General features: G+C 43.8%; 1 protein-coding gene across 1 annotated transcript in view; it reads left to right on the forward strand.

Annotated features, from left to right (window-relative positions):
* NPAS3 (neuronal PAS domain protein 3) overlaps positions 1-26,030 on the forward strand; it is a 711,295-nt gene that overhangs the window by 564,633 nt on the left and 120,632 nt on the right. The window contains exon 6 of the mRNA XM_008710429.2: positions 25,560-25,734. Coding sequence (XP_008708651.2) covers positions 25,560-25,734 — 175 coding nt within the window. The remainder of the gene's footprint in view (positions 1-25,559; positions 25,735-26,030) is intronic.

The raw sequence follows: 26,030 nt of genomic DNA on the forward strand, positions 1-26,030 counted from the left end.
AAGATCTCGTTGTTGGTCATTCTATAGAATGACCAAGTCTTTATTCTTTGGTGAACTATCACCTCATTAACACCCATCATTTCCCCCTTGGACCAATTTGATTTTAATGCATGAAATCACTCCTCTTTACACTGAGCATTCTACCCTCTGACTCAGCACCACATTGTTATTTCACAATGTCAGGGATGCCGCCGAGTTGTGGTTTAAATGGCAGCCAGACTGGGAAGCATTTAGGGGCAAGCTGAGTCCTGAATCGTCAAGCCTCACCTCCCTACCCTAGATCTCATCTCGCATGTTCTCCTACAGCCATCGCTGCTTCTTCCTTCCATTAAGCTTCTTTTTAGGTTCAGAACTCATGTACCCGGATAAACGTGTCTAAACCTATAGATACATATTCACTTAAAGGACTATCCCCCCAAACAGTTTGCTAACTCCTCTTTGGAAATGACCTTCAAAAATAATTTTCCAACTACACACGCAAGGTGGGTTCATTACCTCACAGTCACTGAAGACGATTCCTTGATGATAACCTATTTTATCCCCCCTGCCACTGTTCTCTCTCTTGGCCCTCTCACTTTTATTTTGCCCCCAGGTTATAAAAAAGGCTTAGGAGTCTGAGAAGAGAAGGCTAGGGAACAGACTGAGACCAGCAGCCTGTGGTGGGGTGGGGCGGTACCCCTTTGCCAAACCCACCAGGAAGCAAGCTTAGTGAGATAAATTTACCTGAAGGCTGTCTGCCAGCTACAAGAAGGAACGCTGATACCATGGGTGTGACCAGCTCTGTGTTGTGAATGTACACCACCTAAATTACAGCGATCAAATTTTAGGTCCATTGAAAACTCAGATCCAAAGAGGACTGCACACACAAAAATGTGTTCTTCCTTCCAACTGCGTGGCTTTTAGAGAATAACTTCTGCGTGTACCATTTCACAGCTCTCGTTTATTTCATGTTTTAAAACACTTCTCAGTGAAAACCTGTTTCCTAATATTAAACTCCTAGAAAGGAAGGCCTTACGGAAATCTAGTAAAAAGTGAAAAAAATCATCTTTGAAGACCCAATTGATAGAATCCAAGTGAGCATAAATCCTGTATTTTGTGCCTGGTGATGGAGTGCTGTAGTTTGGCGGGACAGCGCAGAGTGATTGATTCTGTCCCCTGGATGGGCACAGATTTGAATGTGTCCCAGCGCTTGTGTGAGACGTGAGGCCCTCAGATGGCCCCTGTGTGGGGAGGGGGCAGGACATTTACCCTGCTTTCCTCCTCATGGGTCATTTGACCAAACCCCTCATTTAGCCTCACGGTCCATCATCATAAGTTAACCGCCCCCGCCCCCCCCCACTCCGCCCTGGAATCTCAATTGCCATGGCTGTTTGCTCTGAGCGTACTTGAACTTGTCAGCACTGCCCTGGTGCTGCTGTGCACCAGAGGGGCATGGGATGGCCGGCTTCTGCTCGCAGCATTCTAGCTGAATAGCTACCGTGTGTGCCCTTGCCTTGCGGGCTCCCCTCTGCTGAGAAACTCATTCAGGAAAAGTACCCAGGTTCCCAAGAAGTTAAAATTGGGGAGCGGAGGGAGGTACTTCATACAGTAATAGCTCCCATTTGAGGTCATTGCCACCAAGGATGTCCTTGCTTGGTTTCCATTCCCCGGGGCAAAGGCAATGACGTATAGGTTATGTATTCATTGATATGACAATCCCACTGTACAAGACACTTTGCTTATCTCAAGGGAGTACCCAGAACGTCTGGAGGAGGTGCTGGGAACGTCTGTCTGCACGCACCTCCTGTCCTGGCTGTAGTGGACAGTTAACACCTGTGCAGAGCGAGCCCACGGCCTCAATTGCTCATGTGTGGTTGTTTAACAGAAACATGATAGAGCAGTTGGCCAGATGTGCTCACCTCAAAAGGATGGTTTCAACCTGCCAGCTAACAGAACGAGCTCAAGAGAAAACGACAATGAAACACCAGCATAGTTATGCCGTAGAGGGTTCCACAGGGCTGGAAACCATTCGTAATCTGATTTAATGTGTCTGGGAGGCCAACAGTATGGTGCTAAAGCAAATAGCTGAAAGATGCCATTCCTGTCTCGGGCAACAAGGTAGACTTCTAGATACTGGGATTTTTAGGATAGATCATGGCCAAAGGATCGTTTTATAAACTCCACTGCAAGTTGGTTATTGCATAAGACATACTCGAAACCTTATTTTTTTAGTCCTTTTGTGAGGAAAGCTTCATGAGGTGGAAGAACAAAGCTGAATTTTAATAATTCTGTGGTAAACAATAAGAAGAAAGACGAGGAAATCATACTGATGTCAGTGACGATGAGCTAAGAAGAAAGGCTAAAAGAGGTGACGGGAGAGGGACAGAATTTGGAAGAAAACAAAATGAATCAGAAGAGTCGAAGAAACAGACTGTGAGCAACAAAGGAAATGACAGAGCATCAGGGACAATAATAGAAATGATGAGATATTCGAGGTGTGTGCCTGCAGAGAGAGACCGAGTTCGGGTGGGCTGGCTGTACTGAGGAAGGCTGGGGGAGCCGGGAAAGGATTCTCTGGCAAAGCTCAAGCCACCCAACGGGTGACTTTCAGACTTTAATGTGGAGACAGATACCCTGAGTCTTGTTTAAAATGCGGAGTTCTTGACTCCGTCCCAAGACAGTCTGATTTTGTTCTGTCGATGAAACAGGGAGCTGTTTTTAATAAGGCCAGATGATTCTGCATTTTTCACACAGACCTCACTTGGAGAAAACTCTGCGAACAAAGCAAAGAAAATCTTACAGCTTTTAACAGCAACCGACTTATTCGAAGAGAACAGAGGTGCTTGTAGGTAAGGAATACGCCCTGTGAACCTGGCCAGGAAACGTGGAAGACGGACCTCGAATTATGGCCGCAGAGCGAGGGATGCTGCAGGCAGGCGCGGCGGAGCAAGATGGCGCCGAGCTGAAGTTTGTTTCCTGGATGTAGATCAGCCTGTGCCCTTTGCAGCTGGAGATGCCCCTCACCCCAACTGAGACCGAAAAAAACCTCAAAGAAGCCTCTGAAAATAATTAAGCATGATAATTCTGGATTATCTTTAATTAGAGGGAGGCTCTGGTGCACTCCGAGCTTTAGAGGGTCATCGTGCATTTGTTACAAGTGATCTGTCACTGAGCCACGTGCACAGTATTCACCGCTGTCACCTCTGATCTTCCCCTCCTCGGAGCACAGCCCTCTGCAAGGCCCCTGCACTTCGGCTGCCGAGGAAAAGAAATCCCCTCATGCCGTCCCTGCTGCCGAGACTCGATGCCATGTCCCCTCCAGGGGGGATTCAGATAGACGGAATCTTCTCCTTCCTGCCCTTCATTCTGTGCCGGCTTCTTGGTGCCAGGCCTGCCCGGGCCTCTGCCAGGAGCGCCAGCCTGTCCCCCGTGAGGATGACACGGGTCCTTGCTGCTGCAGGAGCAGTGCCCAGGCTGGAGGCAGCAGTCTGTAAGCGCCGCCAGTGCTTCTTGTAGGCCCAAGGATGAGACGAGAGGAGGAGAGGGAGGGAGGGAGACTTGGAAAAAGAACCCGAAAGGCCAGCTAGAATGCAAAGGGCAGCCAGAGAAAGACTGGCCGTCTTTTAAGGCAGACAGGCCCGCAACCATCTCTCTGCGTCTTCTGACTTTGTCTACCAGGCCTGTACGTGGGCAGAAAGCACCATCCCCTCTACAGTCTACACCACAATCCTTTTTCCTCTCCGTTCTGCGTGAATTCAGGGCCCCACTCAGTGCCTCTCTCCTGGGGCTCCTGCTTGACGCCTTGAATCGGGTGGTTACCTGACCACTCCTCGGACAGCTGAGCTCTGCCGTGTTCTTCCTGCTTCCCGCGGCCCATAGGGTAGCGGCGGCCCGAGACTAGATGGCCGGTGCGTGCTTGTGGAACTCAGAGCGACAGCATTCTTTCCGCCCTGGAACCCGTGCTTCACGCTGTCAAGTTTTACATTAACAGAGTCCCTCAAGATTGTCTCCTCAGGTTAGGGAAATTGAAATGTACTTAAAATAAGTACCATCTCAATATCTCAAAATTAGGATAAAAATTCTGTCAAGAAGCAAGGGTGGCCTTTGAGGTCAGGACTGGGTCTCTCTAGCCCAGCCCTTACCGTTGACTTCCAGGCTGCAGTTCAGAGCACTGTGCCTTTTCTCTGCACTTCTGTCGCCTCCCCTATACCTTAAGGATAATAATCCCCCCTTCGCACAAGGTCATCAGGGGGATGAGAAGACTGGTGGAAGAGCCCCTGACAGATGTCAACACTCAAGGGTTTTTTTCGCTTTTAATTTTAGAGTAAGCTGCTTTGGGTGGCTTATTTTCCTTTTCCTGGGTCTTAAAGTACCATTTCTAGTGTGCAGAAATACTAATGAAGCGGCACCCAATGATTCAGTTAGTAACACCCACTTCGCAGGAGCTCTTGGAAAGTTTAAGGACGCAAGGCTCAGCGCCGCTGCCCGTACAACGGGCCGCAACACAGTCCCCGTCTCGGGCGTGCGCGTGCTGCATCGGTTTTATTTTGAATTGTTTACTAAAGATGGACTCAGATTTTCTGCCACACAGGGTTAAAAACCAAAAGCTAAGCTTCGGAGACATCTGTGCTTTTATTCACATTTAATTTGCAAGGAAAATTTGTGTGTAAATGGGAAAAATCTCTCTTTGGGTAAATACAGTCACAATGCGTATTTGTAGGCCTTTGTACAAAACTATCTTACCATCCTTCTCTCTTGTTGTAATGGGCTTCGAGGACTTCTCTCTGCTCTCAATGGGGATATTTACTGATCGAGAGCACGCTGTTGCATTCTCTCCTGCTGTAACCCGAGGAAACAGCACCTTTTCACCTCTGGAACCGGCGTTTCCATATTACTCATGCCAGTCTTTTCTCACTAATTTTATGATTATAATGAGGCAGTGGTGCACTAGTTAGCACAGATGACCTTCTAATTGAAAGACTGTAAATTCAATCTCCATCGCTGGGCACCGACAGAAATTTAAATAAATATAGCTCCTAAAACCCTTGTGATCGGCTGGCCTCATGACCAAGGGCTAGCAGAGCCCAAGTCATCTGTCACAGGGGACCGCCGGCAACTTCTGGTGTTAACTACAGGAGTCATTAGAAGCAGGTTGGCCTCACGAAGCCAAGTGAGATGAGGGACGTTTCCCCTGGCTTTGATTCGGGCACCGTGCCTTGCTGTCCTGTGACAGGTGCCAAGTTGCTTTTTTGTCAAAGTGCTTCCTAACACAGGAGCCTGAACACAATGGGAAGCTCCATTCTCACATGGGACCGAAGCAGACAGGAAAAGCCTTCTGTACCAGGCCCCCCTTTTGTCCACTGCCATTTATAGAGTCAGATGCAATCAGCTGCCCAGGGCCCTGTTGACATCATCCCCTTGCTTGCTGTATTCACCACCATTTTTCACCCCCATGACCTTGGACAGCAATCCAATTCAGGTTTCCAGAATGAACTGCCCTTGAGGATCAAGATGGGTATGGAAATGGTCAGTCCCAGGAAGGAATCCATGGAGCTGTAATGCTGGCAATATTTGTACCAAATAATTGAGTACTTGCCCTTGACATGTTTCTGACCTTGCATCGTGGCTTGGACGTTTGTGTGTGTCTCTTACTGTGAGCCACCTTAATTCTCTTTTGGAAACAAGTTGTATATAATTTTTTTTTTAACAAACTGGCTGCTTTAAAATGTGTCCCTGGACCTTGACAACAACTACCTAAAAATGGCCCCATATTGCTGACAATGCCTTAAAGCTGGTTATTGGCTTGTCAGCATGGTGGTCTTTATCCTGAATGTATCACACAAACACAATGGAAATTTCCCATTGCCTTTAAAGTTTTGCATTCTGTATATTTGGTTGTTAGACAAATAGAGCAAGCTTTGCCGACTTCATTTTCATTCTTGGCAGCATGTTTTTATCATAAGGCAGATAGTCATTAATTTACAGAATCAACGCTGGGAACAGCTTTTGTGATCTCATATTAAATTTTCCCCTGAATCCGCCCCTTGGCAAAAATTACTCACATCGTTAAAAAATATTTAATTAGGCTGTAGTTTATACCCAGCTCACTGGGGAAATGTTGGAATTAATATGATTTGCATGAATTCTGTTTCTCTTTTTCTGTCAGAGATTAGTTTTGAATTCAGTTCAGAGGGTCGTTGACACTGCCAAGGACTCACAATCGTGAAGGTCAAACAGGTAGCAAATACTTCCCCTGGGTAGGTTCCCGGAAAAGACAGCTCAAAATTGCTTTTAATTATGGGTTACCTGAAAGGCCACTTGCTGTTTTTATTTTTCCACAGATCCCTGCAACACTGCGTGATTGGAAGTTTTAGGTAAACCATTTTATTCCCAACTAAAACAGGCCGATTAGATGTGCCTAGCTGTGCAAGACCCAAATAATTTTCTTAGCTGCCCACTGATTTCTGTGGGTTATTCATAAAGGAGAAAAGTCTCTTCGCTTTGTACTGGGATATGGATAAAGTAGTCTTATAAGACAGCAGAGAGTGCATTTTCTACATGCCAGTGGGTCTGCTTGCTTCTCTCTCGCAAGATAAGATACAACGTTTAGTTAGTTATGCATTTCCTTGTTTATTCTTCCATGGGTCAGGGAAAAAAACCTGAGGGAATTCACAATCCTATGCCATTTTCAAAAGGAAATTTAATGGAATATTTAATTAATAATCTAATCAATCAATTAATCTCCGTTACATAAGTGTTGAAATCTAATTCTTCGGCACAGCTATATCAATAAAAGAAGCGAAATGGCTACCCACTTACCAGGATAATAGGAAACTGTGAGCGACACAAAGAAAAACTGACATTGTATTAATTCTGCTACACTGGCCCTGAATTTGCCAGTGTTACCAGAGTCTCCTTTGCATCTTCGACGAATTTCAGTTCACCCTCTGGGACCACCAGATACCCCTCTGACGGCATAACCGTCCCTAATGGTGAGAAAAAGAAGTGATGATGAGGTTCTTGTGTGTGCGTTGGTTTTTGTTTCTTTTTTCTTTGCCTTTTCTTTTTTTTTTTTTTTTTTTTTTTTTTTTTCATTCCCAAAGATTTGGGCTTTGTAGCTCTCAGAAAAGGCACATTTCAATAGTGAAAGGGCCTTTAAACTTTTTGGACATTACCTCTGTCTTTATTGTTGAGTTTTAAGTTTAGAAAATATAAACCATCTGCTATCAAAATATGTACAGAGCATACCATGCTGCTGACTAGCCAACTGTTGATGAATAAATATTTATATTTCAAATGATTTATACAGGGCGTCTTTCAGCACTGGAAAGATGAGAGTCGGTTTGACCTTTGATTCTAAAAATCATGCGTCCAGTCACTCCCAGGGAAGGGATGCATCTATTGCAACAATGGCCTTCGTTGGGAACAGGGCTAATGAAGATCAACACATGTTCCAGATTATTCCAAAGTGTTCTAAATTGAAACTTAAAATGAGAGAAGGGAGGAAGACCAGGATTTTGAGTACCTATGTTCTCCTGACATTGCCATGGTAGTTTATACACACAACCTTATTTAGTCCACAAAACACCTGATAAGATAAATACAATTACTCCCTTTTAAAGTTGAGGAAGATCCACTTCAAAGAGGCAGAGTAGATAGACCATCTTTTTAATTCAGTCCTTTCTTTTACATAGGAACATACCGAACCTAGAGAGAATCAATAAGCCCCACACGGTAACAGAGTTTGTCTCAAATATGAGGCTGGAACCCACACCTCTTTCACCTTCTCTCGGGTGTGTCTGAATTTTCCCAAAGACCTCCTGAGACCAGCTCAGACTAGAAAAAGTATTTTTTTTAAGAAGATTATTTATTTGAGAGAGAGTGTGAGAGCAGGGGGAGGGACAGAGGGAAAGAAACAGACTCCCTGCTGAGCCGGGAGCCCAATGGAAAGGTTGGATCTTTGCAACCCTGAGATCATGACCTGAGCTGAAATCAAGAGTCAGTTGCTTACCTGACTGAGCCACCCAGGTGACCCAAAAAGGTATTAAGTAAAAAATAGCATAGTCAGGGCACCCGGGTGACTCGGTTAAGCATCTGCCTTTGTCTCAGGTCAGGATCCTGGGGATTGAGCCCCACAGTGGGCTCCCTGCTGAGCAGGAAGTCTGCTGCTCCCTTTGCCTCTTCCTCCACCCACCCCCGCCACGTGTGTGCTCTCTCTCAAATAAATAAAATCTTTAAAAAAAAATAGCCATTTTTCCTACACCTTTATTAGTTCATTTTGCATATTTGTGTTACAGCAAGCCAACTCAACTGACTTTCCTAAGATGCATGCACGTGGCATTTTCCTAACATGCATGCACGTGGCATGCATACCCTCCGCGCTAGTTAATTCAAACAGCATATTTACAATATTCTTTTTAATATATTAAGACCTTTATTAATAAGTGCCTGCTGTTTGATTTTTTTGAAAAAATCAAGTTGTAAAATTTTACTATAAATTAAAAATGAGGTTTTTAAAACTCTCAACTTGACCAGATAGGAAACAATTTAAAAACCTTTATTGAGAAAAGCCAGGCTTAAAAAAAAAAAGAAAGAAAGAAAGAAAGAGCATTTGTCATTACCAAAAAGAGATGTCTTTAATAAAAATAAGAACCCCACACCACACAGATAATGCAGATAGTTCTAGTTATCTGGTCAATGGGCAAAAAGCAAGCACTTAAGGTCCTCAGCTCCAGTCTTTTGTTCATTATCTTGCTGCTGGAATTTCCTGTTCGTTTCTTCTTGTTGGATGACTAAACCGGATGCCGGTAGAGATGGGAAGCCGGCATTTAGTCAGCCCCACCCTGCTCCGCCTTGGAAAGGACAAATCGTCAGCTGGTGAATCGGCTGCTTTTGTGACCTGGCCATCTTGTGGTTTAGGGTTTTCAGGGCATGTGGGTGGGTTCAGGGGTTTCTGGGCATCACTGAAATTGCAACGACACTGCGTACCTGCGAGGAGGTGGCTGCTGACCTTGGGTCTCAGCTCATTGACTTTCCTTGCCTTCTTCACTGCTGTCCTTTCCAGGCAGTCTTTGGCAAGGAGGCCCCCCCAGCAGCAGGGTGGTCTGTAACTGCCATACATACTCTCGCTGGTCTATCTTGTCCTCTTGCAGCCGGGTTGGCGGGCCCTCCGGCCCCTCTCCCTGCACAGGACGGTTGGAAGACTGTGGTCGCCGCCCCTCAGCTCTGTGCCTGTGGCTGCGTGGGAGCCATGGCCTGCAGTAGGGCCCCCACTGTGTGGGCCTGGCCTCAGAGGCCTCGCCCACCTGTTCTCATCTTCCCACTCTCCCTGTGTGGGTAATTTTGCTGGGAATTGCAGGGAAGACCCCCTGGGACCTGGAGAGCATCCTAATGGTTAGGGTCTGCTCTGTATTTACTGCCTCGCTCTGGAGCTCCTCCAGAGCCTGTCACATTTGCCCTTCTCCTTCCTCAATGTCAAGCTCCACCGTCGTCTCTCGCTCTCCCCCACTGGGAAGGCATTTCCTGGGGTCCTGGTTCTATATGGCAGGGTGGCGTACAAACATATCTTCCTCAGTGTCATTCCTGGTGATGAAACCATGTAGGTTTCTGACATCACTGAACCATTTTGCTGTTTCCAAAATCTTCGCTGAGATGACCTTCTTGTCTCCCCCTCACCCCCCACCCCGCCAGGCACCTCCGATGTGAGAGCTGGGCCAGGGGCGGCTGCTGGGTCCCTTGCTTTCGGCGTGGGTGGTTCTGCTCTGGGCTTTCTGCGGTCTGCTCTCCACTCCCCATCCAACTTGCATATTTATGACATTCTTGTCTGAATATATGAAAACCCCCCCCAAAAAAAAATGCAACTTAAAGACAGAGCTGTGAAATTGAAGAAATTGTACAAATGCCAGTAGGACTAGGGACATTAACTCAGCCTTGCAAAAGGATGCAGGTGACTCGAAGCTGGAAGAATCCTTTTCCATCTAGTGTTTGGCTCTTACTGCTGTTTGCTTTTCCTTTCTCCTGTAGCCCCTTACTTGATGCACACAAAGCTGCAAGGAGTCCCTGTTTAAGCCTCATGGCTAAGGCGGCCGGTCTCAACGTTCCATCCCATGGCTGCAGAAAACTGCAGAGTTGTTACGTGCCGTTTGCCTCCAGTTTTCTATCTCTAAGTATCACATCCTGTTTCCTTTCAATCTGAGCAGGAATAAATTATGAGAACAGTTCCTGCGAATACAGTCTACCTGCCGGGGTCACCAATTTTTTTATTTAGTGTTCTGCCCCTACTGCACTCCCATGGGCTCCCCACGCCCCCACCCTGCCCCTGTGCATACTGTTGTGCTCCTGAGGCAAAAAATAAGCATAGTATCAAATTCCCGCTGTCTAATCAGGCTGTTTTCACAACTCGATGTACTTGAGGAAGATTATGGTTGAGATACATTGAAAACATGAGTTGTAACAGTTTGAGAAATTTCTAAATATTTTGCAGTATGATTGTGCTAACGGTGTGGCATGTATTGATTTGTCTTATGAATTCTGATTCGGGTGCAAGAGTACACATGGGTAATAATTATTATCATGATGGCTAAGCATTTATTAACTGCCTGTTGTATGCCAAGCACATTACTCATCTCAACAGTCCTAAGTAGCAAAATCTCCATTTGACAGGCGAGAAAATGGAGGCTTGGCACGGTGAGGCAAGCTCTCCTTCAGGCTCGCGCAGACACTGACAGAGCTCGGTTCTAAACCCTGGCCTTTCCAAGCCCAGTCAGTGCCATGTCTCAAACCAAGCCGAGCACTGGAAAGTGAGGCAGAAGCGATTCCCTGCTCTGATCGCGCACCCCATGTGGCGCTGCCTGCCCCTCCCCCCAAGTTCAGGCTCTCAGGTCTTTGCTCTGACTTATAACAACCCAGGGTTTCAGGGAGGGGAGAGGCAACATATCAGAAAGCATTTTGAGATTAATCAAATCAACAAATATTTATTGAGCACAATGCTAGGTATCTTGGGAACTATAAACAAGATATCGTCCCAGACCTTAAGAAGCCTGCATTCTAGAAAAGGGTTTTATAATAAGTGTGCCAAATAGCTCAGTTGAAAAGTGTTACGTTCCTTCAGTTCCTGGAACAAGTTATTTCCAGTTCTTCTACAAGTATGACATTTTGAAGACTGGAGATGAACCCTGGTTGGAGAAAATTTTCCTACGGCACACATTCAGTTGTTTTAAGAAAGCGTGAGAGCAAGGGAGTCAGTACATATTTTATCCGTCCCATTAATATCTCCCCAGACCAGTTCCTGATGACTCAACGCTGTTGGGCCTCGAATGGCAAAAATAGTCCCCACAGATACAGTTTGCACATAAAATTGTCCAAATACACATTAATTATGCACATTATGTAAAAAGATAATAGTGTTACCTGTCCAGCAGGGGGTGGGAAGGAACACATCTTAGTGGATAACATCTGCCCCAGCTGAGGACTGTCAGATTGGCTGCGGGAGGTGAGAGAAAGGCTGACTTTCCCAACCAGAGATGGCCTCTCACTCGCAGTGCACACTCCTCCAAGCTCCTACAAAGCTTAGGTATCGATTTTTCTGGGATGCCAAGAGCACTACTCTCCCCTGCCTCAGCCCGAAGAGGCAGCTAGCCTTGCATGAGCTCCCTGTCGCCGTTTCTTACATCTTTGAGGCTTCTACTCTGATGTCAGGAGACACTGTGTAAATTGAGGGGAATTTTGTATGTACTTCGAACACGTTATGGGTGTTAGCTAATTCACTCTCTACCCCCACCCTAGGAAGCAGGGATTATCTCTCACAATGATAAGCTATAAAATGGAGACAGAAGAGGTACAGTGCCTTGTCCGCCCTCATGCCAAGACTCCGTGCTGGCAAGGGAGGGGTAGGAAAAACAGACTTTTGCTTCCCAGGCTAATGCTCAAGTCAGTCGTTCATGTTGCGCCTTTATATGTGAATAGTATCACCTTAACGTCATCTTTCCATTTCTGTCTTTTTCTTCTGTTCCCCAAACTCTACTTCCGTATACCCAACATACTGTGTGCTAGGGCCTCGAGTCAAGGTCTACGGTTCTCACATGACTACTCCCAGTACAATGTTCTCTTTCACGCCAAACCTCTTCAGAAAACCAAAACACACCAGCATAGACCTGTTCTGGTTGGAAAGTGATCGTGTGGTGCCTCGGGGGCTCCTTAAGCTGACTCCAAGCCTCTGTAGACTCCCTCGTCCCCTGCCATGCCAGGGAAAAGTTGAAGAAGGAGATTATGCTTTTCATCCGAGTCTCGGAGGATCCATGATCTCAGAAAGGTCTAGGGTATTTATCTTTCTGTGCAACATGAAACTCACGATCATCTCCCACTTACCGGACTTTATTAACGTGCTTCTGCATCAGACTCAAACGGCGTTGTGAAGGTCCTAATGACTGTGTCACGGTTTTGATTGAAAGTCCCAGCAGATCAGACCTGATAGCCCAAGCCTGGGCTTCTGGTAATATGATGAATGGAGAAGCAAAACCAATAAGCCACCATATGACTCCGGGATTCAAACATTTACCAAACCTTGAAATCCACTCATTTCTCAGTACCGTTGCAATGCTATTTATTTATGAACTGTCTCGACATAAAGGGAATACCTACTACGTACCAGGGGTGGTTCCAGGGAATTAGATAGAAATGGCTGCTGCCCTCAGGAAGCTTACTCCAATGAATTAACAGTTACCCTCACTGATCATTCAGTATATGCCATACGCTTTGCTTGGCACGTTGCATGCATGCATTATCTTATGTAATTTTGACAACAGGTAGCTAACCATTATTTACCCATATTTTATAGTTGCGCACACAGAGTAACTTGCCCAAGGTGGGTAATAGTTTTGATCCCAGGCCATGTGCCTTTAGAGTCTGCATTCCTAACCAATATTCTCCATTAGAGGCATGGAAAAGTTAATATTAGAAAACCTTCCAAAACCTAGCCCACTCTGCATGTACCATTAGTCATTAAACGGCAGCCTGCTATTCCGAATACCTAAACAAATGTTTTTAGTCCAAGAAACATGCCCTTCTTGTCTGGCTATCCTAGAAGGTGCCTCTCTAAATGTTCAGCAGAAAAGGCAGGAACTCATCAGTCTCAGCTCTGGGACTTTATTTCTAAATGATGCAATTAAAACTAGAACAAGAGACTCTGTAATTGTGGACAGTCACCCATAGCCATTAGATAGTATGAAAGGGCTGGCTGTAAATTCAGCTAATAGGTTACCGGAAAACGTACCTTCAACAATCTCGGTTTCATCTTAAGGAAGCAAGAAAGTAGCATTACAGGAATAATGACTCATTAGTGACTTGAAATTGGGATTATTTGACTTTGTTTTGTGTCCATAGATATGTAAGGCTGATGAGACAACAGAACAGATGCTGAGAAAATCAAAGGGATGGTCAATGATGGAAACAAAAACACTTCCTCCCAGGGATAAAGGAACCAAGGGAGCTTCACTAGTGTGAGAACCTCTGAATGTTTGGCATAGGGGTTTGAGATCACCCCAACTCCTCCCTGGTTCTCCTGAAGCTCAGAGAAGAGCTGGGGTGTTCCACATGGAGGAAACGGATAAGTCAAGGATGTGCAAAATTACAAGCGAGAGAGCCCTTCTAGGCTGGAGCCTGGGAGGAAAAGAAATACCTGTGCTAGTGCAAATGGATGCAGCTTGCCCATTGCTCCGGTGACGCTTAGTGGGTGAGCTAAGGAGACACACTGCGAACTCTGATGAAGCCCCAGATCCTCGGGGAAGAGAACAGGTACCAGCTTACCAGTCTCTAGCAGTTAAGGCTACCGGGCCCCTTGAGGTTTTATTCATCAGAGTTCATTCCAAAATGCTGAAACTATTGCCCTTGAGGCTGTCGTGCTCTTGCGTGGATAAAGGAGGCTGCAGCTGAGTCTTCACAAAAGTTGCCCATGAAATCCTTGAGTCATCCTTGTTTTGATTTGGTTTTGTGTTTTTATATTCCTCTCGGTACGGATAGCATGAAATTTTCAATTTGCAAAAGGATTTAATCAACAGCAAATGATTAAAACCCAAATACTTTAAGAGCTATGTATTTATTCTGTCCTGCTGGGCGCAGTCGTTTTATCTTGCTTCTGAAGGGCGATGCAAAGCCGTTGCTGCTCTAATGAATTGCTTGCAACAGACAGGTATGTTAGTGGTTAATAGTGATGAGTGTTTACCTTAAAAACCCTGGGTTCTTCCTGAGAATGTGCCCCCTTCTCCTTGACAGTCAAAAATGGGAAATCATCTCTGGGACTGTTTTATTTGTCTGCGTTTTCGGGACAGCACATTTCCATACTCGCGAAGGCAATCAATATAAGCAAGCCCAGGTCTTCCAAGAATCCTTAATTATATGTCTAAGAACGCATATGTATTCACATGTAATACTTGTGTTTCTGCAGTGTTTCCCCCCACCTTTTCGAGCTGACATGTGCTGAGTCTCTTTGAAAGTGGTAAAATCAAGAGTGTAACAGGCAAATGCACAATGAGTTGTTAAATGTGATGGCAAAATAAAAAATTTTTAAAAAGCTTCAGTCAGTATGATCAGTTAAAAAAAAGAAAAAAAAGACAGCCGGCAAACTGTCTATCATGTGATGAAATTTGACAGTAGGGATTATGGCTTTGATGGACCAGAACAGCTAATAGAAGAAGCTGACATTTTTGAAACCCTGCTAATTAAGGGTTCCTTCCTTAATATTAAAATAAAGTCTTTGTCTGGGTTTTATGGTTGGAGAATCAGGTGTTTTCATTAATATATGCCAGTCAGTCTTAATAAGCTTGGAGGGCAGAGGAAGTTATTATTGAGTGACCTTCTACAAAATAAGCATGTTGCTAAGGGCTCTAACCCTGCCCTGTTCAGACTGATGAATCTCATTTCCAATGCAAAAGCTTCACAAGAAATCCAAGTATTCTCTGTGCAATCACAGAAAATAATCCTTGTGTCTCTTGTAATGTCCAGAATTGCCACTTACTACACTACTACTGTACAATGAATATTACAATACATATTATTTTTCTAGCACAATTGTCTACATTTCTGAATTGCCCAGAATAGAAAAACTTATTGTGAAGACACTTGTATTGAAAAGTCAGCTCATTTTAATACTTTTCAAATAGTCATCTACTCTGTTCATGAATTATAATGCTCCGAATACATCTGACAATACTGGCTTTGAAAAGGAGATATGTCTATATTATTACATATTCATTTTCAAATAGATTTCAAACAGATTTTAAACCATTCATTGAAATTCATTGAAATGATAAATTCACAGTTGGATTTTGATTGACTCTTAATCCAATTTTACTTTTGATAAGTTTTCACCCCTCTCTTCCCACCCACCCCCCCAACCTTTCTCAACCAATGTATTTTGTTCTGCTATTGGTTTTTAAAGCAAAACTGATGGGCTAGGGTAAAACTTGAAGGTTTTGGTAACTATATGTAAAGCTTGTCAAATGAATTGGGAAGTTCCGTTCAAATCAGTAAAGGCCCACACTACAGGTGATCTGTCTGGCAAATTTCCAATATACCCACGTTTCCCTTAGAGAAGCAGATGTGTATTACAAATGTCTGTGGCTTCACACCCGGAGCAAAACTTTGAAAGAGTCTTTCAGTTACTGAGCCAGACGCCAGCTCTAGCTAACCTGGAACTATGCGGACGGCTAAGGTCGTTGGTGTTGGGATGAACAGATCAAACACCTTGAGGTTTTGTGCTTGCCCAGCATGAATCAGCTGCTCCTCATCTTGAGTTCTGTCTGTCTGTCCTAGGAGGAGAAGTTGGGTAATACCACCTCTGGTGCTGGATGTATGGTCAGGTAAAAAGACAACAAACCTATTTAAAGCCGCTTTGGAGAAGGAAGGAGCTAGATTAAAAATTGCACAGTGCACCATGGGTTTTGTGCTCACCCGTGGGAAATAAAAACCAGCCATCATAAAAACCGAGTTGATTACAGTATGCTAGGTGTAGGAACAAATGAGATGAGGATCTTGGATTCAGGGCTTTAGCATGCAGGACAAGAAGTGCAAACTGGCAATTATTTCAGACTTAGGTTTACGGGAGTCAATTGTCTTTGAGGTGCACACTTGAGAAGAAAAACAAGATATAACATTTCTGTAAATGACCTATTGAAGCTGTTTTTCAGTAGTTTGAAAAGAAAAAATAAGAAGGTTAATGAAGACTAGCATAGATCTGTCTCCTTAGGGCCCAGATCCATCATCTGGTGTTCACTGAGCCTCTGCCTAACGCTTCCCACTGTCCCGGGCTTGGGAGCACCCCCGGCCCTTCTGAGCTTCGGTGCCGTTAGAGCCCTAGGGTGTCTTGGATTGCTCGCGTCTTCTCGTCAAAGTCACCTGTCCTTTCTAAATTTCTTCTCTATGTAGAACCAGCACAGGAGTCGCCCTCCCAGACACTTTTGGTTTACAGCCACCTCGTCCTGATCCACACCGGCGCTCCTCAGAGTGTCCACATCACCCAGGAGCTTCTTAACAACACACAATCTTGGGCCCTCCCCCACATCTGCCGAGCCGGAATCCGTAGGAACACAGGACTCTGTATTTTTAAGGATATTCCCAAGAGATTTTTCAGCAACTTGACAGGGAGTGACCTAGAAGGCTCAAATTACAACTTATTCGTATGCTATGTTGTGCTGTCATATATTTTTGTCATATCAATCATTTAACTCCGCAAATGTTTGCCCTATCACTTCAAAGTGGATTGTTAGCTTCGGGGGGGGGGGGTAGGGGCTAAATTCTAATGTTGCTTTTTATGCCCGTAATCCAAATGCAGTGTCTTATAGAGAGAAAATGACTGATAAATACTTGATTGACTAAAGCCTTTAAGTAGTAGATTAAAGCTAAAAATTCAGTCCTTTTATTCTAAAGACATTCCTCTATTTCTATTTTTTATTCTCCCGCACCTCTCCCCTTTCATATCTATTTCATGGTATTCTAATACTTCACGTTGTGCTACTCCAGGGATCCTGTGGCTCCAGAGCAACGCTGTCCAGGAGAAATACGCTACAAACCACATGTATAACTTTAAATTTTATAGTAGCCACATTTTAAAAAGTAATAATTATTGTATTTAATCTACTATGTCTAAAAATATTTTAATATGTGACAATATAAAATGTATTGCATCCTTTCAATTTTTTACACTAAGTCTGAAACCTAGTATCATTTGACCCTTGGAGCATACTCTAATTCAGACTAGCCATGTGGCTACCATATTGGACAGCCCAGCTCCAGACACTACTCATGGATAAACTCCAGGGGTGTATGATACCCCTAAAATAAAATGCCAAATTATGTGTTATCAGAGCATCTTTCTGGTGAGACAGAAGAATGGAATTTAATAGATTCCCAAAAAGGCTTATTTCCCCCACCCTCAAATATCTTAAGAAACACGGCACTGCTTTTAGCCCATGGAATGACTCATTTTCTGTACTTGCCAGTTCTATTTACATTCCCTATTCTAACAAGACTAACTCACAGTCTGTTATTAAACAGTTGTGAATTTAACTTATTCCTTTAAAATAGCACCTAGAGACTGCTCACGGTATTGACTCGTTTCATAGAAAATAACCTCAAACACTACCACAGTTGGTAGTTACAACAGCCAAAATAAAACAGAAGTATATCAGGCCCTTTTCTTATGGTAGTTCGCTAGGAATAAATGATACACTGGACCCATGTGCCCACATAGCTTTCAGGAAGTTCCCACTAAACTCGCACTAAAACACATCACCAGGAAATGTTCTGGAAGGGTCAGTAATTGATCACAGGACAGAGGATTTTACTCCTCCTTGTTCTCTTCACTAAGTTATGAACTCCAGATTAACTTGACACCCACTTTCTGCAATGGCTGAAATGTTTTGTATACGTTGTGATTTTCTTGGATGAGATTTTTCAAGACCCCTCACAGTGACATGGAGGAGGAGAGCCAGTGGTTTCCATGATAGCAACTATGGCATGACCTAAGTCAAAGAAACCAAGATGTCATTTGATCGAACTCCTCCTTTTGTTTTGCTTTCTCTTGAACATGACGATCTCCTGAGGTATATAGACAAATTCTCTTTCCTAAACCTTTCTGGGTTTGTTACTTTTTATCATTCGTGTTCTTCTCCCAACAGCCTCACTTCCATGTTGGGACTTAACTCCTGGCGAGGGCTTCTGTCCCAGAGTAGCCCCTTTAAAAACAATCAGGTGTGATTAACGAACTCTATTATTTATGCGCATGAAGCATAGCCAGAGTTTCAGCCACATAAGCCACATTGTTTTTCTATGACTAGAATAAAATAATCCTGTGTAACTTTCAAAACACAAATGGAAAAGTCAACTCCACATTGACTACTATTGTCCTTATCCATTTACCTTTCTTGAAAATAAAAAGGCTATTTAGAATCAGGGCAAAATTTCTATTTCAATCTTAATTTACAAGCATATTCTACTTTTTCTTATTCACATGACCAAAGGAGGAGGACAAAATTCACTCTGAGAATAACAAAAACAATTAAACAAAAATGAAGATACATTGATACGAAGTCTGGCTATGCATAACATGCATCTCAGTGTGTATTTAGAGTTAAATGACAAGTATTGAACCAGGAAAAATTTGAGGATAATGGATTAACTATGCCAATATCAAGTATTTTATGTTGATTTGTTTCCTTACTACCAAGGTAATGAAGAAGCTTTGAAAGTGACATCTTACTATTTGATCTTTAGAGAAGGAAGATTGACTTCAGTTTCTTTTTAAGATTGCTAATCCTTCTTTCTTGGCATCATTTCACTTTGGACTATGCTGTAGCCTCCAACTGCATCCTTTTTTCCTTCCCAACACTGTGATAAATACTAAAAAGTTGGCCTTTCCTGCCCTACAGACACTTTAAAACTTCAAAACTAGGAATTTTGTAAAGCAAGGTTTTAACATTTCTTGTTTTAGTCACTTTCACAAATCCCTGGGGTCATTCCTGTGACGTCATGTCTCTTCAGTATTACAGCATTCTCTAGGCTCTTCTTTCAAGCAGTGTCTCTTAATGAAAGGAAAAGGATATTGACATATCAGAACTACTCTAAAACCACTGCCTTCGTAATACGGGGTGATGGAGAAATACCGGAACCATAGGACCACAAGAAAAAAATGAAATATAGTATGTAACTTGTTTCTTAAGGAGAAAGAAAATGGGGGAGACTTCAAAGTCTGGAAGTATTCAGATAAGCTCAGTTGTAGTCTGAGTGATGACCCATCTAACATTTCTGAATATTTAACAATCAGTGTCCTCAATCAATTCAGCTATTGGGAATGATAGTCACAAAAGCAGCGTACTGTTCCACACAACTGTGCCTAAATTCAAAGCAGTATCTGAAATCTGTTCTTTATTTCCTCTTGTGTTCCATTTCTCCAACAACTTTTTTCTTTTTCTTCTCTGAGAACTAGGAAATTCACTGGCATTATCTTCCAGTACTTCTTAATCAGAGTTCAGAACTGGTTATGCAGTATTCTCTTTGGGTACTGTGGTTGCGGATTCTCAAGTCACCTCCAAGGGTTCTAGAAAAGTACGCAAAAAAAACACCAACGGAAAAGTACTTGGCCTCACTGATTCCCAAAGGAGTTAAAATGTTTATTTCTGAAGATAAAATAAACACGTGATATGGTATCTTTTAGCTCAGATTCTTCTAAGGGAAGGCTCTGTTAACATATCTGTAAGAAGAGAGTTGGATTCGTTTTCTTATTTGATGACATTGAAAGGATTTTTCACTCTGCCTCATCGTTCTGATACAGAACCTTTCTTTCTTCTTGTTCTACTAATTTATACATGTATTTCTGTAACAGACCCAATGCTTTTATGCGTTTTTCTTCAGATAAGTCAGCAAATACATAGAATGAGACAGAGCAGTAAAGAACATCAAGTTTCTGTCAAAACAGTTCATAAATATTCAGTAGACTTCTGCAATACGTAGGAAGTTATGAAGATGGCATTAAGATACCAGTAAATCCAAAGAAAACCTATGCTAATCAAGCTATCACATCTTATTATATTTTATTCCTTTATCACTTTATTATCCCTCAATATAATATACACGTGACCCCCAAAAAACTACAAATCCTAACCTGCCGTGTGGAGATAGAATTTCCATCTTATCCTGGGTCAGGATTTTCTAACCAGGGTCTTACAGTGGATCTGAAAGCCTAACCTGGGAGTTTGTTTTCCATACCACTTGCCACTAACATCGTCCTCTCTCAGGTCGGATCTATCACAATATGGCTGGCATCGCTGTAGGAGTAGGGCCCAGTTGCAAAGGACTCTGGGAAGAGGGCTGAACCCACAGTGCCTCCAAGTCTTCCCAGCAATCTCGATGCCCTCAGAAACTCAAAATCCTTTAAAGGCTTAGGAAATTGTACCTTAAATGGCAGCTTTTGAATGATATTTTTTTGTGTGATAAAAATGAACAAGGTATTATTCCTAAAATGGAAATATTTTTAAAGGGAGAAAGAAATAGGTTTTAAGATCTTTCTTTATAAAAGTATCTTTCTCAGGTTGTTCCAACGTGGAGAGGACATTGCTCCCTGTTCCTCATTTGTACCAACCCATCTCCATCAAAGGAGCACCGGATGCAATGGGTTGCACTGTTAGTACATCGCGGTAGTTACAAAGTATTTGCTCACCCCAGGGGGCCAAGCAAAGGCTATTGACATGCTTGCTTGATGTATGAAAAGACAAATTAGTCCCTCATCCTATCTACCAGCAGGGTACAGTGACCCTACATGGAAAAGTCAACTCAAACCACTGTATAATATATTTACATTTTTTTTTCTGGGAAACTTCAGAGTTACCAAATCAACTGTGTCTAGTGTGCAAATTGCAGGCAAGCTAACAGAATGTGAATTAAATTCGAGGAAAGCCATGGTTTAGCTTGACTCTGCAGATGGCACTCGTGGCTATAGCCTGTTCTGGAAGAATCTATGGTAGGTAGCTTGAGTGGGGAAGCAATGGGAGAAGGAATTTTAGACTAAATGCTGTTTCTGGATATGACCACTTATTACTCATTGCCTGTCTCCTGCCCCTTGTACGTTCTCAGCAGTTTTCTAATACACTAAGCAATGTGAGAGAGGAATTTCTCTCCATGTCACGGGCGGGCTGGTGGGGTGGGTGGAGTAGAAGGGGATCCAGTGAGCAAGGTTGGAAACAGTACTGCTTACATTCCTCCTTAGGTTAGAGAGACAACTCAAAGTCCCATGGGTTTGTTTCTTGAGTTGAATAAACACAACATTTTGGCTTTTTTAGCATATCACATATGGTGATTGGACTTACTATAAAATGAAGAGGGTCTCATATTTGCCTTACCATCCAGCTTGCACTAATCAGAAGAACACAATATTAAGGGGAGAAAGGCTACACCTTTCCATTATGTAGAGATCCTAATCAATATAAGATGACAATTCTCCAAAGTTCTACTGTTAGTTAAGAAAGAAATTTTAGGAAACTGTGTACCTTTGGATAACAAACTAGCCAGAGTTCTGCCGTAGACTGCAGAGAGGGGGTTACAAAAGATGGCTGTATTAAAGAGTGCCTTAAAACCTGCTCTTTCCCAGCATTTTTATAATCCTATCCTCAGTTAAAATCAGTTGGCTTTTATAGAAGGTCGATGTCTCCACGCATTCAACAGATACCTATTGGAAATAAATATATTATGGTGCTATATTGTAACTCATTTTACAGGACATGTTAAAATAATAATGCCATGAATAATATAAAAGAACCAACCTAAACTTGTCCAAATCAAGCACAGATAAAGCAAAATTTTTTCAGGCCTAAATATCTATCCTTTATTCATTCAGCAAACACTCATGATAGACCTACTGTGTAGACACTAGTCCTAGTCCTTAGCGGGCAAGTTTTGGAAGACTTGGTAACTGAGGAGTTGAGGGTATCTAATTAACTATAGTAACATTGGATTGGAGCTCTATTTATGTTTCCTATTTCAAGGTAGCACGAAGTCATGTCTGTTCACCAAGTGAAAGATTCCCATTCTTGGTTCCTGCAGTGTACTTTGAGGTGCAGAATTTAGTGGCAGGTGAGTTCTAGCCAGTCTTCGTAAGACAGAAAAAATCAGACAAGGGATAAGAAAAGTGGTTAACTGAGAGTTTGCCAACTGGGCTGACAGCCCTGCTTCTACCAGCAAGCAGCTGGGTAAATTTCAACAAGCATTTTTAACTTCTTACCTATTAAATAAGATTATTAGAGAGAGAGAGAGCACAAGCAGAGGGAGAAGCAGACTCCCCGCTGTGCAGGGAGCCGGATGCAGGGCTCGATCCCAGAACTCTGGGATCATGACCTGAGCAGAATGTAGACGCTTAACAGACTGAGCCACCCAGGCACCCCTTACGGGTGGTTTTTAAGGTCTCTCCCAGCTCTAAAATCTAAGAAAGTGAAGTGAAAAGCAGTGCAAGGAATGTTGAAAGTGCTAGACAAACTAAGTTGTTAGGAAGCGGAGGAGGACTCCAGGCCCAGAGGCTTTTGTCCATCGCCATGTCCATCTCCCTTTAGTAATACCTGCTTTCGTGCCCTTTTTTGGCCTGATAGTCTGAAGGCAAAACATCCTCAGGCCTAGCGTTGGGCGGGCTGCCTGCCCCCAGCCGCCTTCCACCCTGGTGTTTAGAGTTCTCTCCTGAACAGAAGTGAATCTAAAGATTGGAAGAGCTCAGAGGTCCCAGCTCGCTCGGGCTCCCTGACTGCAGATGCGCTCTCTGAGAAGTGCTAGGATGACAAGGCGGACTTTGAACCAAATTCTACCTGCACCGTTAGCCTTCTCTAGTATGCAGGTTCCTCTGTAAAACAGGAGTCACCAGAATAGTTCAAAAGAGTGTTACGAGGCTTAATCCAAAAAAAGTACAGAAAGTACTTGTACACAGCGGTGGGGAGCTCCCCAGAGCGTTACTGGTGTGGTTGGGGCTCAAAGCATGCATCACGCCTGCCGCACCCTCTGATTAAAGCATCACGTCGCTTCGTTCTTAAAAAGTGATTTGCTCTGCATGATTTTGCTAGGTTTTCAAAATCAGGCTCTGAAGCAGGTAGAGAAAGTCTTGTTTTCAGCTTGGCTCTCGGGGCCACCGCCTTACACCATTCCTGTGGAGGGATGCTCCAGGGGCTGCCCCCCTCCACGTAGAAGTCAGTGTGAGTGGTGCCCCCGCAGAGTCCCGCAGAGCCGCAGTACTGCCAGTTCCAAAGTGGAAACTGAAGCCCATGGAGGTTAAGTGAATGGTCCAAGGTCACACCGCAGAGGAGGAAAACATTCTGTTCTCCAAGTCAAGTTACGATCCCAAGTAGTTTGTGCCTTCCCCTCCGCCGAGTGACCTTGAGCGTAGCACCCACAGAAAGACAGAGTCAAATACTCTGTGCCGGCCTTTCTGTCCACTGTTAGACTCTGGGGTGCCTGGTGGAAGATCCCTTGAGGGCACGTGGCACATGTGCTGTACTTGGGCCGTTATGTTATGGAAAGGAAATGTCTGCATTTCCAAAACCCAGCCAAGCAGGCTGTGGAGACAGCGGCCTACTCCTCCTTGCCGCGGTAACAGTGGCTGACATGAATATTCGATAGCCAGCACCCCTAAAAAATCTATTAATCTCCCACCTGTGTTGTCATCTTATCACAATCTGTGGTCTGTGCCACAAGGCACATTGCAGTATTAAAGAAAGACTTTGAGTTTGAGAAGTGACAGCGATATTAGAGTGCTGCCATCGGACTCCCTGCAAAACGCCAGTGACTTCCTCATAGTCACTAATCCCCAAACAAAATAACCATCAAGAAATATTAAAACACACATTTTATTAGTTTCATTTAATTTCTTAATTGCTCAAAGTCAGTTTACCCATTTATTGCTGTGTGAAATGCTTAGAGGCAAGGCGCACATTAGAGGGATTATTTCCATGTAATCCCTCCGTCCCAGAGGGTAGGAACTGATCACTTATGAATCCTGATTTACGCTCTGTAACAATATCAAATGGAGGAAATGGTTATTGTAAAATGATAGAGTCAGTAGTTGGGTAATACGGTAGGAGAGTGTAATTTAATAGCAAAGAGAAAGTACCTCATTTTCGGTAAAAGTTATGCGAGCCCTTTTCAGGAATAGCTATTAACCAAACTGAATTTAGCCTCCCATTTTTCTGGCTCTCCCTCTGTTAATTGATAGATGTTGAAGACGTGTAGCCCGTTACGATTTTAATCAAATGGTGTCTGGGAGTAGATGTGATCATTTTACTGGGACTTGGAGTTCTGGGGATAATAATCACTCTGGGTATTGAGCTCTCTGTGACAGTTCGCCCACTGCCAAGCTTCCTTCTGGGAAGAAAAAGCGTGCAGGCTCTCGGGTAGAATTTGGAGGGACGCTGCACGTGACACAGGAAAGGGAGATGAGGGAGGAAGGAGCTCTAGGTAAATATCCAGCAAGAAACTCACGATCGCCTGAACTTCTGGCGCTGGGGTACATCAGAGCTGGCCTGAGACCGTGAAACTCCCAAGGACGGGGTCAGGGACCCGGGAAAGAGCTCTTTCCTATTCTATTGTTGACACATCTCTCCCTGGCATTGTACCTTGAACCCAGCGTTATTTTAGGAGCATTATTGCCCTTCTTGGAAGGAGGTAAGAGTCCTAACCATCAGACGAGCACAGAGATAAGGCCAACCCCTCCGACAGCACGCAGCCTAGACAGGGGCCATGCCTGACAGCATGGAAATAGCCGGGCCTCCACCGCAGGCTGACCCTCCTCGGATATTGGACATTCACGCTCTACCTTCAGAATCCGCCTGATACAAAGAGTAGACAAAATAAAACATTTTCTTAAAGCCCTCAAGGACTTCTGTACCATGTATCTTATTAGATTGAAGGCAAAACAAGCTGATACTAGCAGAAAAAAAATGGCTGGTTCAGACCCCAGCTGACCTCTTTTGCATGGAAAATTCTCCATATGATTACCGAGGTAATGAGTAATATTTAATGAAAACATTATGCCTTTGCATATATTTGTAAGCAGCACTTCTTTCATCTAAACTTACATAGAAATAAGCTGATAGTATAAATACGCATCTTGGAATTCCTCGCATTCTAAGGAAAATACTCATCCGCTATCTGGGGCTGTTTCTATACAAAGCCCAAACTTCTCAATAAGAAAACCGTAGCATTCAATCATTCGCTTGACACCAAACATGCGAGTATTTGATGATGCATGGATAAAACAGCTGAGCGCCAGGCAGGCTCCCCCACAGTTCACAGAATGTTTTGGTTGTTTGCAAACGACGGTATATGAGAACGAAGTGGGCTAAACAGTTGCTAAATAAATACGTATCTCCCCCCCCCCCGCAAAAAAAAAAAATCTTTCAACTTGAAGAATCCTTCAGCATGTAAAGATAAAGACTCAGAACTAGGATTGTTTCTGGGGGTCTGTGTCCGTTTCCTTTTCTGCTCCAGATCTGAACGGTGGGGGTGCTGAATTTGAGATCGGGAACACCGTTGACACCTCTCTCTCCTCCTCCCCCCTCTAGGTGGAGCTGACGGGCAGCAGCGTGTTTGACTATGTCCACCCAGGGGACCACGTGGAGATGGCGGAACAGCTGGGCATGAAGCTCCCGCCGGGCCGGGGTCTCCTCTCGCAGGGCACCGCCGAGGACGGAGCAAGCTCCGCATCTTCCTCCTCCCAGTCGGAGACCCCTGAACCAGGTGGGAATTGCAGTCCCCACATGCGGGATGGTGGGCAGGACCTTTGCCAATGATTGCACTCAAGTTGCCAGTGTGAAGAGACTATAAATAGGTCTAATGGTATTTAACGATTCCATGCAGCTTTCTGTCCCATGCAGTAATTAAATAAGGAGGAGATTTGAAAATAAGGAGACATTTTAATAAGTATAATCCAGAGATCTAATTTCAGTGGAACAATACATAGAGAAGGTACTATTACTTCTAAATTACTAAAGGGAAAAGGTTCCGATTTGGAAGGCCCTCTTCCTTGTATTGTT

The sequence above is a fragment of the Ursus maritimus genome, unplaced genomic scaffold, assembly GCF_017311325.1.
Source record: "Ursus maritimus isolate PB19 unplaced genomic scaffold, ASM1731132v1 scaffold_36, whole genome shotgun sequence".
Taxonomy (NCBI): Eukaryota; Metazoa; Chordata; class Mammalia; order Carnivora; family Ursidae; genus Ursus; species Ursus maritimus.